This window comes from Schistocerca gregaria, chromosome 6, assembly GCF_023897955.1.
Source record: "Schistocerca gregaria isolate iqSchGreg1 chromosome 6, iqSchGreg1.2, whole genome shotgun sequence".
NCBI classification, from domain to species: Eukaryota; Metazoa; Arthropoda; class Insecta; order Orthoptera; family Acrididae; genus Schistocerca; species Schistocerca gregaria.
This window is the reverse complement of record NC_064925.1, coordinates 312,260,817-312,278,340: the sequence shown is the minus strand read 5'-3', so window position 1 is coordinate 312,278,340 and position 17,524 is coordinate 312,260,817. Positions and strand designations below refer to the sequence as shown.

Genomic DNA, 17,524 nt, shown 5'->3' with positions numbered 1-17,524 from the left:
CTTTGAACAAAAGTTTTGCACTTTTCCATAACCAATCGTGTGTATGTGGAAAAACATAAAAAAATTGTTGTCTGGCATATCTTTGTTTAAAAAATGTAGGTGAATATGTCCAATCTATTATAACAGAAGGCTATTGGTGGAATATAAACAGTGACTAATATGATAAATGACCAGTTGTCTTTAAGAGAAACTTAAGATTAATATTTGATTTATGTGAAGTGTTGAAGCCCACAAAGGCATAAAAAAATATAATGCTGCAGTGGGATTAAAGGCAATGTGAATAGGGATGAACTTTCTGCTCTTGAAATAAAGGCATGTGTTCAAAAAGACAAACTAGCAGCACACACTGTTCATGCGCATTTACTCATACTTTTTTTAAAGACGAGTAATGGTCTGTCAACTGAATCATTGCTTAAAATGAATTATTATATATTATACAAAATTACAACAGTCAGCAGTATTATCAACAATCACCCACTTTCCTCCATAATATTTTCACTTCATTCACCATCACAGTAACTTACTAACCCCAATCTTAAAAACATTTTTAATTATTTATTTATAAGCTACAAAATCCTTTGTACAGTATCTGCTCCTGCAAAACTAATTTTCATAAATGCTATTTTTATTTCTTAAACGTTATTAAAGTTCAGATATTACCCAATTGTAGCCTTGATGTTTTAGGATTCTTTAGGCTTTCCATTCCAAAATAAACTCCTGCATTACAGAAAGTGTTGGTGAACTTAAAAGGTTATTTATTGTGTAGCTATAACAACATCAGAATACCTACATCTGAACCACACATCTAAAAGCATTCACACACAATTTTAAATTCAGATCCAATTATAATTTTTATGTCTAATTTAATTAAAAATCAACATGATTGAAGAGATTGCCATTCATTACAAAAAGATATGAGATCAAAACAATCACTTCAATATATGTCACAGACACAGTGATTTAGCATGTTTTAGTCCTATTTCAAATTTTACAGTTCGATAACAAATCGGAGACACATCTTCAATTAAGAGCAACATTATTTTGGACATGTTAGGCAACAGTACAGTGGAATTACTTTGGCCTCCGTCCTCTCCCCCCTCCTCCTTTTGCCTTCTTTGCACTAGCTGGTTTTTCTTCACTCTGTAAAAATTGAATACATTATTCAGTTTTTGAACAACTTGGATGAAAATACCACTAAATGTCACAACCGCTTCCACTACCACTCAACGCTCTACATGGTGGTTAGTATAATACCAATATTTAAGTTTTCATTACTAAGTACTGAATAAACTAAAAACCATCTCACACAGAATGTGAGAGATCACATTAGACTCAAGCACACATACATTTCATTTCGTCCGAGTTGCTAATGAAGCAATTAAAGTACTATATTATAAGGCTGACATATAAATTGAAAACTAAAAAAGGTAAGACAGCCACATTTAAACAATTGTTATGAGAAACACAGATAAAATTGGAGAAATTCACTCATTTTTAAAACATGAACAGTTATTAAGAACAGAGTCATTGCCATTTAATTGAAAACCATTATGACTGGAAAGAAAATATTGATTGTTAAACTACATTCTGCTAACATATCACGAAACAAGTTCATAGGCTGATCTACATTCTTTCACTGTTATTTCTCTGTGACTAGCCACTGCTCATTGTTAAGTATCTGTACAATGAATGTATTCCACACAGGATTTTCTGGCACTGTATTCACCCTTTTGAGAGAGAGAGAGAGAGAGAGAGAGAGAGAGAGAGAGAGAGAGAGAGATAGAGATGGTAGAACTGATCAAATAATATTACACAAGACCAGAAGTGTGGCTAGATATAAGGTTCATGGTTAACTTTTGACACAGCAAGTTAAGCAAAACTTTTTACCCAAACCATTATTTTTTACAGGTCGAATTGATCTGCCCAGTACTTTTCATTTGCTCCAATTGTCACTTCAATTTGTCTGAAACCTCTATAGCCTTTCTATGTAGTCATTCCTGAAAATTTGTATGTCTTCGAAGGGTGTTAATTTTATCTTTGTCTTCTATATTTGCTGTTTCGAGTTCAACTGCTACCATTGTCCTTCCACTTTAGCAGATTTCTCATCGCTAGTTGTCATTACACGTCTGTTTTCTAGCCGTCATAAGACGTACTTTCATATAACTTTTTCAGTTTTAAGGAGCAATTCAGCTCTTTTTTTTTATACATAGTGTTTGTAACAGGTCGTCTTCCTTTAGCATTACTTTTCTCAAGATTAGTTGTTGACACTTGTATTATTTTTCAAGTTTTGGACAGGTCAATATTATCTCAGTAGCTTTTCTAAAAACTTTCATATAATTTTATACACAGTATGTTATATTTCTATCTAAAATTTGTGAAAATGAACTACATTATAAAATGTTTTAGTCTCGATGTTATAATCAATAAGTATTATTTCTGAATGTATAGTTAAAATTATTTTTTGAAACATTTGAAATTATGAACTACTGGCAACACTGTACTGGTTACTATGCTTATCTCTGGATTTATTTATGAAATAATAATCATAATTAATAATGTAACAAACTAGTAGAAATTCATTGTTAAGAATAATTGTAAACCCTTTGGAATATGGTTATTTCAGCAAAGTGTGGGAGTCGTAAGCATGCTTCTGATGTGATCGGACATATTTTTGTATTTTGTGTGAATAATGTAATTTCGGCTTTGTTAATGTAAAAATTTTAAAACTGTAGGACACACTAAAATGTGAGAAAATATAATTACCTAAAAACAAAAATTCTGCAACAACAATCTTAAAATTTATTTAGATCAATCCAATGGTGAGGACCTAAAATGACATTTTCAGCTATAAGAATCAGACCCCTAGACAAAAAGAACTGGAGCCAACTCTACATGGAAAGCTAAGTAAACTAGAAAGTTTATTGTAATCTTCACTCCTCTCAAATCTTCATAAGAGACTAATGTGGACAATAGATGCAATTAAGAAAGAGGGGGTGTACAGGAACATGATGAAAGACCCCTGATGATGCCACTAACTTAATATTTATTTAAGAACAAAGCAAAAACAAGACACCAATTGAATGGACACATTGGCATAGACATTAATTATGAATGCGCGATTAGGCGCAGACAAAAGAAAACATTTTATCATTCAATTATTTGTACTGTTGTTTTCTGTTTTAAGAGAGACAGTCAGACTTACGAGTATGAAGCAGGACGACGTACTGTGATAGTGATGTATTCTATTGTAGGAGTGAATAATTCAAGGTTAAAGAACATATCAAGCATTTTTATTTACTGAGATAAAAGGAAGAGGAAAAAGCTTTTGGGCACCTGTTGTTAATAGAGTTGTTAACTATTGTCATAGTCAGAAATTTCTGTGACATTGTTATAAACAATAAAAATTAATTGTCTGTAGTTTCTGTTTCCATGAATCACAATGGGAGCAAGTATTACAAAAGTGCAAAAATTGAGGAGAAATATTTGGAAAGGAATAAGAATTGGACGCAGGTCATTTAAAATTTTCCATAGTAAGTTGTTTTATTCGGTGCAGCAAAGGTAGGACGGCTACACAAGTTGCTTGCATGGTTACGCTTGGTAGCACCTCTTGCAAAAACTTTACAGGAAATTTTCAGTGTGATACACATTGTTACTAAAACAAAGAATTGTGACACAATAGTTTGAACATAATAACAGATGAAAAAAAAAATAAAAAAACAAGCCATTTCATAATTTGCATTTATCAAGTGTAATAATTAATGTAGCAAAATTTTAACATTTTGTGAAATTTTTATTCCTTACAAATTAATATAAAATGGCTGAAAAAATATGACTATTGTTGATAACAACAGTAAAAACGTAATCAGCCAAAATGGTGTAGAATTGCAAGATCAAACAACTGAAGTTCAGGCGCCATGCATGCCTACTGCAGAAGGTTTAAGTAGATCAGAGATGAGTGTCGCAGGAGTGACAAATGATAGCGACACTCCACAGCAGAACGACCTTGACAACACACTGTTTACAACTGACAAGACAATGTCACACATCTCCCAAAACGACATACCGCTCTTGAATGAAATACTAGAGAGCGACCAAAATATGAATCTTGACAAGTTACAAATATCACTCGTTCGCAACACAAACATTAACTTGGAAAGCACAGTGGACAGCAACCACAGTAGTACAACTAACGCACTGCTATGGCAATTGCTATCTAAAATGAATGCGAAATTTGATGATACGAAACACAAGATAAACACCAATATCAGTTATATGAAACACGATATGAATACCAAAATTGGTAATTTGACATAAGTATTGAACAAGGTAAAACAGCAGCAAAACACTGTTACACAAGATCTAAATACAATGAAGCAAGAACAAAACCAAGTATTCAAGGATTTGCAAGACACGGTCTCACAGAAATTCGATGACTTAACCAAAAACTTTAGCACTGAAATAGACGAAAAATTGAACGATATGAAAACACAGGTAAAGCATGGAGTACTTTCAGAAGTTAACGGTAACATTACAGAGTCAAAACAGAAGGTAGATTCTTTTAATGACCATCACAATCTAGTAGATTAACAGATAAAGAAAATCACAGACGCAAACACACACATTGAAGCCACACAAAACCAGTTGGTTTGGACAGTAAAAAAGGTAACCACTGTCATTAACAAACTAAATAATGACTATGAAGGTGTACCTCTAGCTGTAGAGCAGCTCACTTTAAGGATAGCAACATTAGAAGTTGACTCAGTATGTGCAAAGAAGGAGAGAGAGAGAAGATTAATGAAAATCTGAGTGATACGATTAGTGAAGCTGAAGCAGGTACGCTAGATAAGGGTAACACCATTGCAGAGAAGCTACTAACCGATTGTAAGTTCTACACAGATGTAGTAGAGAAGGCAATCCAGGGGGGGGGGGGGGAATTTGAAATCGGCAATCTTTTAGAAGAAAATAATGCTGGATCTCAAACTATGCATGTAAATAATACACAGGCCACAGTGCACATACCACAACCTGTTGGTATCCATTCACAAATTGTCACGAGTCCCACAGCAGGTACCAGTGACAGTTGTAGATTACAAAATGTAAACATACCCACAACTCCAATACCTGAACAATTACCAGCCAGAATTACAGGTTACTACAATAATAACATAAATACGAACGAAAATGCCATGTGTTTATCAACTATTTTTGCAGACGAAGGTTTGCTGAGACATTGACAGTTTCCTACAGTCACTACTGAAAGTAAAAGAATGAATCCCGTAGTATTTATCAGTGCTTTTCGTCATGTATTTCCATGCAACTGGACGGAAGCACAGAAAATAAGTTTTGTTGTGAGATATTCGCAAGGTGATGTGCTCTTATAGGCAACCGAAATGGCCGAATCTTGCAGCACTTATACCCAATTTGAATAAGCTTTTCTCAACAAATACTGGTCTGAGGCAGTGCAAGAAAGACTCAGACATGAGGTTTTCTACCCTGCACCATTCAATGGCAAATACGGTAGTCTTTGTGGATACTTTGAAAAATACCTGAACAAGACGTGCTACTGAGGGAACCAAATACTGCAGGTAGACATGTTAGAAATTTTGAAAAGTCGTTTACCATCACACATTACAGAAAAATTAGTCAATGCCTGACAACAACACCGAATATTTTCTGTCAGTGCTAGATTCTATCGACTTAATCCATGAGGAAAGACCTGTACCCCATAGGCAACAGAACTTCAGACAACAACATGATCACGTAAATCAGTCAGTAAAACGTGATTTAAACACACAGCAAGGTTGGTACACACAACAACAGAATTACATGCCTAGAGGTAATGAGTAGGGTAAAGAGTACTGAAAAAACAAACGATTTAAAAGAAAATTCCAAAACAACATGGGTAACTTCAATGCGCGAGCGAATTACAATTCACCATTGCAAGGCCCTATGCCGATCATAAACAGAAACAGTCAGCTGCAGCAATGGCTGACGCGCGGCAACAATGCCATGCCTTACGCAGTACCGCAGTTGACTTTTGGGCAGCAAAATAACTGCACAGTGGCTAATGACACAAACTGGTGAAGTACACACACAGCGCAACTCACCGAAATTTCTTCAGGTAACGAACTAAATCACACTACGCCGTCGGAAAACACCAACTGGTCATAGTAAAGTCCCAGGCTATTGACCTCTCAGGAAGTGGGGCCAAGGCAGAATTAAAAACATGTTTCATAAGATTTCATAAATGAGGGTGACATCAAGGATGATTTGTATTAGCATGTGTTAGATATAGAAGATAAGATCAAGGAAGAACAAGTACAAGCAATCATTAAGGTGAAAATATTTACCATTGACACACAGCTAATTTTAGATACAGGTCCAACTACCAATCTAATGTCAAACGCCCTTTTTTTTGTGTGGATTGAAGGAGAGAGGCAAGTTCCCAACATTTCCTGTACAAAATTGCAAGGTTCAAACTGCTACAGGCAATAATACTAAATTGGTTAAGCACCAAGCACTTATTCCAGTACAAACTGAACATTTTACAGTGAAATGCAACTTTCTTATAATTGACAAACTTACTGTTATTTGTCTTATTGTCATGGACACACTTAGAACGTACAAAACACAGGCTGATATAGGTAATGGTAAATGCCAGTTTTATGTAAAGGATCAGATCTTTTCTATTGATTTAGTCAAAAGTCCTGATGAAAGTAAGAAAAACAAACCAGAGTAAAATGTCTTAGTACAATATTCACTTCCATCTGCATATTTCACAAACAAATTTGATACTGAACAAGAAGTGAACACTGAGGTTAGTTACGAAATGGTAGATCAGAAACTACGTGAATCACAGGTACTAAATTATATGCAACGACACGAACTTTCTAACTTGTCATTTAAGTATGCCAATGCTTTCAGTAAGGAGCCAGGAATAATCAAAAACTATGAATATAAATTTGAAGTCTATCCACGTAAGACATTTTGTGTAATGTCATATCCTATTCCATGACTGAAACGAGAAGCAATAATGGAAGAGACAAATCGTATGATTAAATGGGGAATTATAAAACCTTCATTTTCACCCTATTGCAGTCCAATATAACCATTAAGCAAACCTGGTGGTTCTGTAAGATTATTTCTCGATGCTAGAGGTATCAGTAAGATTATAGAACCAGTACACATAAGACCAGACAGTCTGGAAGAACAGCTTCTAAAGTTTTACAATACAAAATATTTCAGTATACTCGATCTCAAAATGCCCTACTGGCAAATAAAGCTCTACGAAGAAAGTTTGAAATATACTGCATTTTGTTTGAGGTGGCAGAAGTTACGAATTCTATGTTCTACCTTTTGGACTGAACATTAGTACAGGAGTGTTTATATCTGCATTGGACAAGGTTTTAGAACCAGAATTGCTTAGCAAAGTCATTGTCTATGTAGACGACCTACTAATAGCCACACTCAGTTGGTTAGAACAAATCAGGCTCATTGAACAGGTGTTTCAACAATTTGCAGATTACGGGGTAGCAGCCAACATTAGAAAGTCTAGTTTTGGTAATGAGCAAGTCAAATGTTTAGGACATGTTGTGTCACAACAAGGTATATTACCTGATCCGAAAAAACTTGATGCCATAAATAATTGTCCAGCTCCAAAGAATAAAAAACAATTAAAAGCCCTTTTAGGATTAGCTTCATTTTTTCGTAAATTCGTACCACAACAACTAATGAATAGTGATGCATTGCTCAATCTGTTACGAAAAAATAGGCTTTGGTTAGGGGACGATAAGTGTTAAGAAGACTTAAATAACATTAAGCAGGTATTGGTAAAAGCAAACATTCTTAGCCACCCTGACATGTCCAAGAATTTTTGTCAATGCACAGATGCCTCATCTCATCTTAAGGGCTTGGGGCATGTTTATTCCAGATGCAAGAGGAAGAAGGTAAGTAAGTACCCAAGGTCATCAGTTTTGCTAGATGCACGTTATTGGAGGCAGAAAGGTCTTGCTATGTGTCAGAATTCGAAAGTTTAGCAGTAAAATGGGCACTTAAAAAGTTTGAATATTTTTTGTGGGGCAAGAATACCAAAGTTTACTGTGACCACCAGTCACTGTCATTTCTTTTAACATGTACACTACTGCTCCGTAGATTAGCTAGGTGGTGTCTAATTATAAGAATTCAATTGTGAGATCATTTATACTAAAGGAAGTCAGAATGTGACTGCAGAAGCCTTGTCTAAGCTACCGCTAGGTTCAGAGGAATTTAGTGAATTAACAGAGCAAGATGCAGAAATCAGAACATTATTAATGCAAGGTGCAACACAACAGATGAAAAATTATACAACAGCAAGATCACAGATGGAGTAAAGTATGCAAGTCCTTAAGCAAGATGAAGGTGGAAAGGTAAATAAATGGTATCAGGATTACAATGGTGTTTTGTTTAGTAGGAAAATCTAATCAATGGTGTGTGTGTGTGTGTGTGTGTGTGTGTGTGTGTGTGTGTGTGTGTGTGTGTGTGTGTGTGTGTGTTTTCCTGAAGTCCTGAAGATTATATCGCCAAATTTATAATACACACACATGAAGTATGGGGACACTTCGGAGTGAGCAAATGTATTGAAAAAATTGTTAATTTATTTTCCACATTTGAGAAGGCAAATCCTACAGGTAATAAGAAAGTGTGCAATGTGTCAAGGGTCAAAACAGTCCAATGTGTCAAAATAAACCTAGCTACAACCAATACTCACAAAAAAAACCTCTAGATATAGTATCCCTGGACATCGCTGGTCCATATCCAACTGCACAACATTTTCTCGAAACATGTCGAAATGTATGCCATTAAAAATGCAACAGCCACAAATATCAGAAGAAGAATTGAGGGAGACTGAGAAGAGTAGCTAAACCAAAGACATTACTAACTGATAACGCTTCATATTTCATTAGGCAAAAGTGGAAACAATTTATGATCTCACAGGATATAAAGCACATATCAGTAAGCTTATTTCACCCAGAAGCAAGCTCAGTAAAACTAGTCTTTAAAGAATTTAACCAGTTTATTAGGACCTACACACCTCACAAACACACCTGATGGGTACAATACATAGCTCCTTTCATGCAAGTTGTCAATAACCTTCCACATTCTTCAACAGGTTTCACACCTTATGAACTGATGTTCCGGACAAAACAAATAAATGATTGGGTGTCACCCATATCAAAGGTACCCACTACAGAAATGACACTACAAGACAAAATCAAACAAGCCATAGTTAAACTAGAAAACTCTAAATCAACAAAAATTGGCAAACTAAATAAGAAGTGGCAATTACTCTATTCAGGGCCATATGTAATTTCCAAAATACCACATCCGGGGACGTACAGATTAGCCTATGAGAAAACCAGACGAGACCAATTACTAGATAATTGTAGATAGTGTACATAATTTTAAGTGTAATATATCTCCATAACATGTCAACGTACAGTGTGGGGGCAATTGTACAGGTACTAGGAAAGACCCCCTTGGATGCTGCTAACTTAAGATTTATTTAAGAATAAAGCAAAAATGAAACACCGATCGAACAGATGCATTAACAAAGACATTAATTATGAATGCGTGATAAGGCGCAGACAAAAGAATACATTTTATCATTCAGTTTTTAGTACAGTTGTTTTTTGTTTTAAGGGAGACAGTCAGACTTTCGAGTATGTAGCTGGACGACGTACTGTGATAGCAATGTGTTCTATTGTATGAGTGACTAATACATGAAGAATGTATCAAGCATTTTTATTTATTGAGATAAAGGGGAGAGAAAAATGAAGAACGTGGATTTTTTGTGATTACAACAGGCACTGGTATCCCCAGAGTCCTCTGCTGCCTGCATCTGCAACTAGATCAGCGAAGTCGACTGCAACTGACAGAGATTGAATCGGACTTCACGAAAAACAATACAAAAAACTTCTACAGAACGTTCACAGAAAATATGAGTGGATATCAACCATCCAACTTGTGCTTCAGAATACCGGATGGAACCCTAGAAATCAATACCAAAACCAATTGTGACATTCTGGCAAAGTACTTTGAAAAACTCCTCAACATGGACCTCCCTACGAAAGAACTGATGACGTAAACAAGCACGTACAATCCAGATAGTGAACCTCCAACTCTAGAAGTAGTTAAAGAAATGATCAAATTACTCAAGAATCATAGAGTACCATGAGGAGACGGCATCATCGCGGAAATTTGGGAAGACCCAGAACTCACCCAAAACATCCACAGGATCTTGGAAGATATCTGGGAAACAATGAAAATTCCTAACTGAAAAATTGCCCTGATTCACAAACTGACCCGAACAACTACACAGGAATATCCCTTCTACCAGTCATATACAAGATCCTCTCTAAAGTTTTACTAAACAGATTGGAATGCCGGACCAATCACTTGGTTGGGGAAAACCAAGCAGGCTTCCGTAAAGGGCGGTCTTGTGCGGAACAAATTTGGAACCTGAAAATGATTTTACAACACAAACAGAACCTGATCATTACCTTTGTCAACTTCAAAAACGCATACGACTATCGCCGGACAACTCCTTCAAAATTCTAGCAGAATACAAAGTAGACAACAAAACACGGACTATCCTAGAGCAAACCTTGACCAACACAACCTCCAACGTAAAGTTCTGTGCGGTACTATCAGAGCCCTTTGAAATTCACACAGGTGTCCAAAAGGCGATGGCCTCTCACCACTCCTTTACAATCTAGTGTTAGATAAATTAATAAAAGAATGGGAAATATCACAAGTGGATAACCTTAGGAAACTTACAGATTAAATGCCTGACTTTTGCAGACAATTTGGTGATTGTCACGAAAGGTATAAACGAAACAAAAGAAGCTACTGAAAAATTACACGACATTGCTTCCAAAACTGGACTATAGATCTCTTACGAAAAGACACAGTTTATGAGCACAAAGAAACTCTCATCTCTGAACACAAAGCACGGCATGATTTACAAAACGGCAAACTTCAAATACCTTGGTGAAACACTACAAATGAGCGGACATAACACAGACTCAAATGAAGAAAGAAAAACTAAACTGGAAAAGGCATACAAAGTAGTGTGGAATCATTACAACAAGAAATGTATCTCACAAAAAGCCAAATTATGCCACAACAACACTGTGATGTTCCCCAAAGCACTGTATGCAGCAGACACCACACTAATCCTAGGGCATACACGTGACAGACAACTAGAGAAAATAGAACGGAAAACACTTAGGAAAATATTTGATGCAACTAACAACAATGAAATATGGAACAAGAAACCTACAGAGGAACTATACAAACATATGGAGACAATCACAAAAAAGATTAGAGAACAGAGACTACAATTCTATGGACACCTATACCGAATGCCATCACACAGACTAACCAAATAGATCTTTGACTCGGTAACCACTAGAAACAACAAATGGGTGGCACAGGTATAAAATGACCTGAACCAACTCAACATCATACCAGACACAATAAATGACAGAGTAACATTCAGAAACATCATTAAGAAAAGTAAACTACATGAGATTCACCATGACAAATGAGCACGTGTAAAATGAACCAAAGAACGCAAACAAGATCACAGCTGCATGGACAGAGGACTGGTAACAGAAACAAAGCGAGAGAATGAGGGAAGTTTGGGCAGCAAGAAAGGCAGCAAAAGGAATTTAGTCCAACTGCGCTCTTTAAGGGCAAAACACCTATTTTTATATTATAACACAAGTTCCAGGAGGAAAGGTCAATATTCACAGATTACAGAAACAATAAATGAAGCAAAAAATGTCTGCTAAACATGGGCTTTAAATGCATATCTTAAGAGCTATGAGCACTTATTCAACATAAGAGATGTGTTTCAAAGTAGTGAAGATGAAAAAGTGGTCATAGTTATTAAGGTATGCACTATACAGAGTCCACGTTTACAGGAAATGTGTTTGTGTTTTGGCCCATATGATATGGAAAAAATGAAGATCTTGAAGTAGAAGATTTTGTTTCGCAGTACCGAAAATCAAGAAGTACTTTCAGCTCTTAAGATATGCATTTTAGAGCCCATGTTTATGAGACTTTTTTGCTTTGAACGATCATTGCTCTCAGGCAGCTGAATACTGACCATTTCTACTGGGACATCCTGTAAATTTTGATCTTAATATCTACTGGGAAGCATTTTCAATTACATGTTGAACACTAACTGGCCATTTTAGGGTCCATATCTCAATCGGTAAAAATGGAACCTTTATAGAATCTCTGTTGTCTGTCTGTCAAGATTCCCCTTCTCAGGAACAGGTAGAGGTGTCATTGAAATTTATGCAAAATGATATGAGGTTGACATTCCTTTGGCAATTTAAATAACTCAAGCTTTAAGTCAATGCAATCAAAGGAAATGGCTGTATCTATAAAATATTTTGACATTTGTGAACTCACTCATCAAAACCTATCAATGAACTATCTAAGTACATGTCAGTCCTGGTGGGCTAGCATTAAGTGTGTGTCGGGAAACAAAGGTCTTAACCTGGCCATCAGGTCTCAACAATGTGAAGAGTTGCCAGAAACAATGCACAATTTAGATTCCATGTTAAACTGTTCCCTTTCCCTGGTTGGATAACTGCAGTAGGTTACGGACACACAAGTTGCTGAAGTGTCATCCAATAGAAAGAGTTGCACCAGGCCACTGAGCCACAAAAAATAATAATAATTATTTACATAATTAAATTTGTACAGCGTCCTCAGAGTACCAGGTACTACTCGCACTTGTCCGACATTTCGTTTTCTTGACTCTACTTATCCATATTGCCTCCTTGCTTCGATTGTGTGTAGTGACTTCTGCATTGTATTTAAAATTGCAGCATTGAGTTCATTTTCTGATCACTTATGCAGATTTTACTTACTCAAGGAGTCTCACAAGCATAATATCAGTGTCTCAAATGGTACTTTGATTTCAATGTGATTTTTGTAGACTGATAATCTTAGCAAAAAATACCTCTAAACCAAAGCTTAAAGTGCCTGTAAACCTCAAGCAGTTTGTTCTTGTTGGCGGTTTTGCTCCTATTTAGCAGCGTTTGCTTTTCTACAATGAAATGGAGTGAGGATTATCCATCACCTTTTTGAGGCCAGCCCTTATTGTAAAAGACTTGGATCTTTCTCCCCTGAACTTTATTTGGCTGGTTAAAGTTAGTTCAAAGCTTTTATTAATTTTGGATGAACATTGTTTGCTCTGAGAATTCTTAAAAGTGAGTCTATGGATATTATCATATGCTTCTTTAAAATACATGAATGATGCAAGGAACTGTTTATTTTTGTACTATGAACATCTGTTATTAGTTTCAGGCTGAGAATTTGGTCTGGAGAGCTTCTGTATGTGCAAAATTCTTCTTGGAACCCATAAAGTTCCAGTGCCAGACTGTTTCTTGTCCCTATTGCAATTGATCTCCTTTTTAAAATATTGGATGGGGTATTTGAAAATCTACATCTGAATTAGATGTTAGTGGAGATTCATAATCAGATTTTCGAGCGTTTTCCAGATTTCTGCACAGACTATGTCTTCACTGCCTGCCTTGTAATTCGTAAGTCCAGTTATTGTGATTTCTACCCCCTTAATGGTTGGAGAGTTTATTATCATGGGTGGTTACAGCAGGTATGTCAGTGCTTACTTTGAATGTTCCTATGACAACACAATGTGAAGATTGCTGAAAACATACACGGGGATCTCTGCGTTTTGTTGTTTACTAGGGACTAACTTTTGCAAATTCTCTCTCAGTATAGATGTTAAGAGTTTATATGTTGAAGATACCTGCTAAAATTTTTGTAAAAATTTCCCTGTTGTTTTTTCTGAAAATTCTCTTTTATCTTATCAAGGATGATTGTGAGATGTTTATGCATTGTTTATCTTAAAATTTTATGAATTAACTGTTATTATTTTTGTTCCAAAGTTGATTCTTCTAACTTCTGAGGTAGATAATTTATCAACTCTTGTGTCTTCTATTCATCATCTGGTCGCATTCTTCATTTATGTTTCTGTGAGTTATCAGAGCTAATTCTTCTACAATCAATTTTAATTTTGTGATAAATTCTTTTGATGTTTTATTGTTAATAGTTTCCTGTATTTCACTATAGTATTCCCTTCTTATATCTGATTAATACACTGTGTATAATAATTAGCTGCTTCATCTTAAACAATATCCTTCACACAAAGCATCAGTCAACTGTAAATTAAAGCATTGGATGTGTTTCTCTTCCAAACATTTTGTTGATACTGACCTATATAGGGAGAAACGATCATGATGGTAATATAAGGGAAATCAGAGCTCATGGAAAGATATAGGTATTTGTGTTTTCCGCGTGCTGTACGAGATCTGAAAAACAGAATTATTGTGAACGTTGTTCGATGAACCCTCTGCCAGGCACTTCAATGTTACTTGCAGAGTATCCATGTAGATGTAGACGTATATGTTCTTACCTTTACAAGAATATAATGGGTCTTGTGTATATGACTATGAAAAGAAAAGCCACAAATGAGGAGCAAAAATCCTTGAGAAATTTTGGTCAGGGTGAAGGAAAATAGGATGAATCATAAGAGTGACTAAATGCATGAAAATAACGTAACTGTACAGTGAATTGTGGTGTGTACAAACAATCTTTCTCACATGATTTTAAAGGAACTGTCAGGCAGAAATGGCTGCATCTTATACCAATGTCTGTAGTTCTGTAAAGTCAGATCACAGAAGAAATAAGGAAAAAAGAGGAAAATGGAAGTTGAAAATACCATAATACAGGCAATTGAATCACAAAGACTACTTTGGTATTGGCACCGAGAAAGAATGGATGATACAAGATTGCCAAAATGAGTACAGCAGTGGACACCAATGGAATATATACATACACCAATGTTTGCCTGCTTCATGATAAGCTTCCTATCTTTTTGTTAACTGCAACTGTGATATTTTGATGTTAATTAACCCCTCATACAAAATTGGAATAGTCTGTAATGAAAAACAGAAGTCACTATGAGTTTGAGTGTGGTGAATGTTAGGTTATACGTAACTGTGTATGATATGAATATAATTAATTTTTCTTTGTATTTGCTACATCTCTATTTGTGTTCAATCTCAAGAGAATGGATTGTATGCAATGCACTCACTTTTGCCTGTACACACAAATAAAACATGAGAATGAAATATTCATGACACCCCTTGTATCTCAAACCTTTTTTGAGATATCAAACCAAGTTTCTAGCAAATGAAAGCCTGCAAAGAGGAGACTATTTTGCCATATGATTAACATGGGAAGTTCCTTATCTACCATGGTGTACAAGAACCTACAGCAGTTTTCAACAGAATAATGCAATTTTTAAGGGCCATCGATAGCTGGTGAAATGAAAATTCGTTGGGGGTTTACAACAGTATATGTGAAGAAATTACATATTTATTTTTATGCTGAAAATTAAGTTCATAAATTATTGCCCTGTCTTGTCCTCAGCTGGTTGTTTAATAATCCACTACTTCAGGATTCTGCAGCTATTGCAACTTCATTAGCATGTTAGTTAGATGAAGCTTTGTAAACTCTGCTGTGTTTTGCTAATAGAAACAATACACCACAGCACCAAAAAAAAAAAAAACATGGGTGTTACTCAGAATTTGCCACTGACGCTTCTCTAAAAGAAAAAAAAGTTAACAAGAAAGGCACAAATCAATCACTCTTTTTGTTCCAATTTCAGTAGACCTACTTTACATATCCTGGTAAATAAAGTTTCACATTTTAACAAAATGGTAAAAAACCCTCCTCCTGTGAAGCTGACAAATAAGGATATAAGATGCATAAAAAACTACTTTTTTTACTCTGTAGTTTCTTCAACATTGTGCTTTAACTACCCGCCTGTTGCAATCCAAGGCATATTTCAAAATATCTAGGTATCATGCATACCATCTGATGTACAGAAAATATTAACAGTACACACCTTTGCAAAGATCTTCTGGTACAACCAAAAGTTCAGCGCGGAAGCATGAAAAATGCAATCCTCATGCGAGATGAGAAACCTGGCGTGAAGTGAGTGGTGATGGCGACTGGTTCTCTCAATGGCAATCAACGCCTCTTTGTCAGAGAGATACATGAAGCAGTAGTTTTTAGTAGGCACAGGAGCTGAAATGATAGTGTGTCTAGCTACTTGACTGGCACACCACAGCTGAGATGATTGCTGCCTTTTTCACTGCCAATGGATAATCGATTCAAACTTATGGTTGTGTGATACTATTTCTCAATCTAAGTCTACGACACAAATTCGAGTTGCAGTTTATTGTGGCAGACACGAGACATCATCCTCAGAGTCAATTTCCTGTTGTATAAATGGTGTTTTACTAGACCACTGGCATCATTGTCTCCTTGATACTACTACTAATTTAACCGGCCAAGGAAAACTATGATGTATCATTGGTAGTACAGTATGTACCATCACAGGAGAATTTCCATACTTAGTCCCCAGAATTTTCCTAAAGTACACCCGTGCTAACACCTATACAACATATCATCATCTATTATATACTCACTAACCCAGGACCTTCTATACATGCAGAGCCTTGTCAATTAACACCTCAGAAGTTGAGGGTAGTGAAGCAAGAATTTTCACCCATGTTAGTACAAGGGATCTGTCAACTCTCATGCAGTAGCTGGGCTGTGCCATTACATGTTGTGCCGAAGAAGAAAATGGATGGCATCTGTGTGGTGACTACCAAAAATTCAGTTTGAGGACAATACCTGACACATATCCGCTGCGGCACATTGAAGATTTTGCACACAATGTACATTGTACATGCATTTTTCTACCACTGACTTAGTTCCTACTCCATTCAGTCTCTGACAATAGAGAATGCCATTCAAAATATGTAATGCTGCACAGATGTTTCCACGTTTTATGGATGAGATAATGTGCAACTTTTAATTTTGTTACATATATATCGAGAACATATTGGTGAAATCTTCTTCAGAATCAGATCACATGGAGCATTTGCATCAAACCTTCAACCACCTCAGTTTGCAGGGACTTATTATTAACACTTCATACTGTGTATTCAAAGTGATCGAGTTGCAATTCCTCAGATGCACCATCAACGCCCAAGGAATTCGAGCACAGCAAGAGAAAGTTGAAGCCATATTCAAATACCAGCGGCTGGTCACAATCTGGGAATTGTGAAGATTTCTAGGCGTAATAAATTTCTATCACCATTTTGAACAAAATGGTTCAGTACCATTGAATGGCTAGCTGAGAGATGCTTCGAAAACGAATAATGAAATCTTATGGGCTAGTGAAGCAGAAGCAGCTTGCACCAAATGAAAACTGCCAACATTGAAGCTATGCTGTTAGTGCATCCTATTGCTTAGGTCCCCCCTCACTTTGATGGCAGACATGTCGGCATCAGCAACAGGCACCATACTACAACAGCAAATAGAGCAGTGTTGCCAGCCTCTCATGTTTTTCAGCCACAAGTTTTTACCA

The 17,524-nt window shown here is 36.0% G+C and overlaps 1 protein-coding gene across 2 annotated transcripts in view; it reads right to left on the bottom strand.

Annotated features, from left to right (window-relative positions):
* Nucleotides 1-342: 342 nt before the first annotated feature.
* The window catches only part of LOC126278386 (flap endonuclease 1), a 77,210-nt gene continuing 60,028 nt past the window's right edge, over nucleotides 343-17,524 (bottom strand). For both annotated transcript variants that reach the window (XM_049978478.1, XM_049978479.1), the window contains exon 8: nucleotides 343-1,140. In XM_049978478.1, the coding sequence (XP_049834435.1) occupies nucleotides 1,072-1,140 (69 nt within the window). In that variant the 3' untranslated portion in view covers nucleotides 343-1,071. The remainder of the gene's footprint in view (nucleotides 1,141-17,524) is intronic.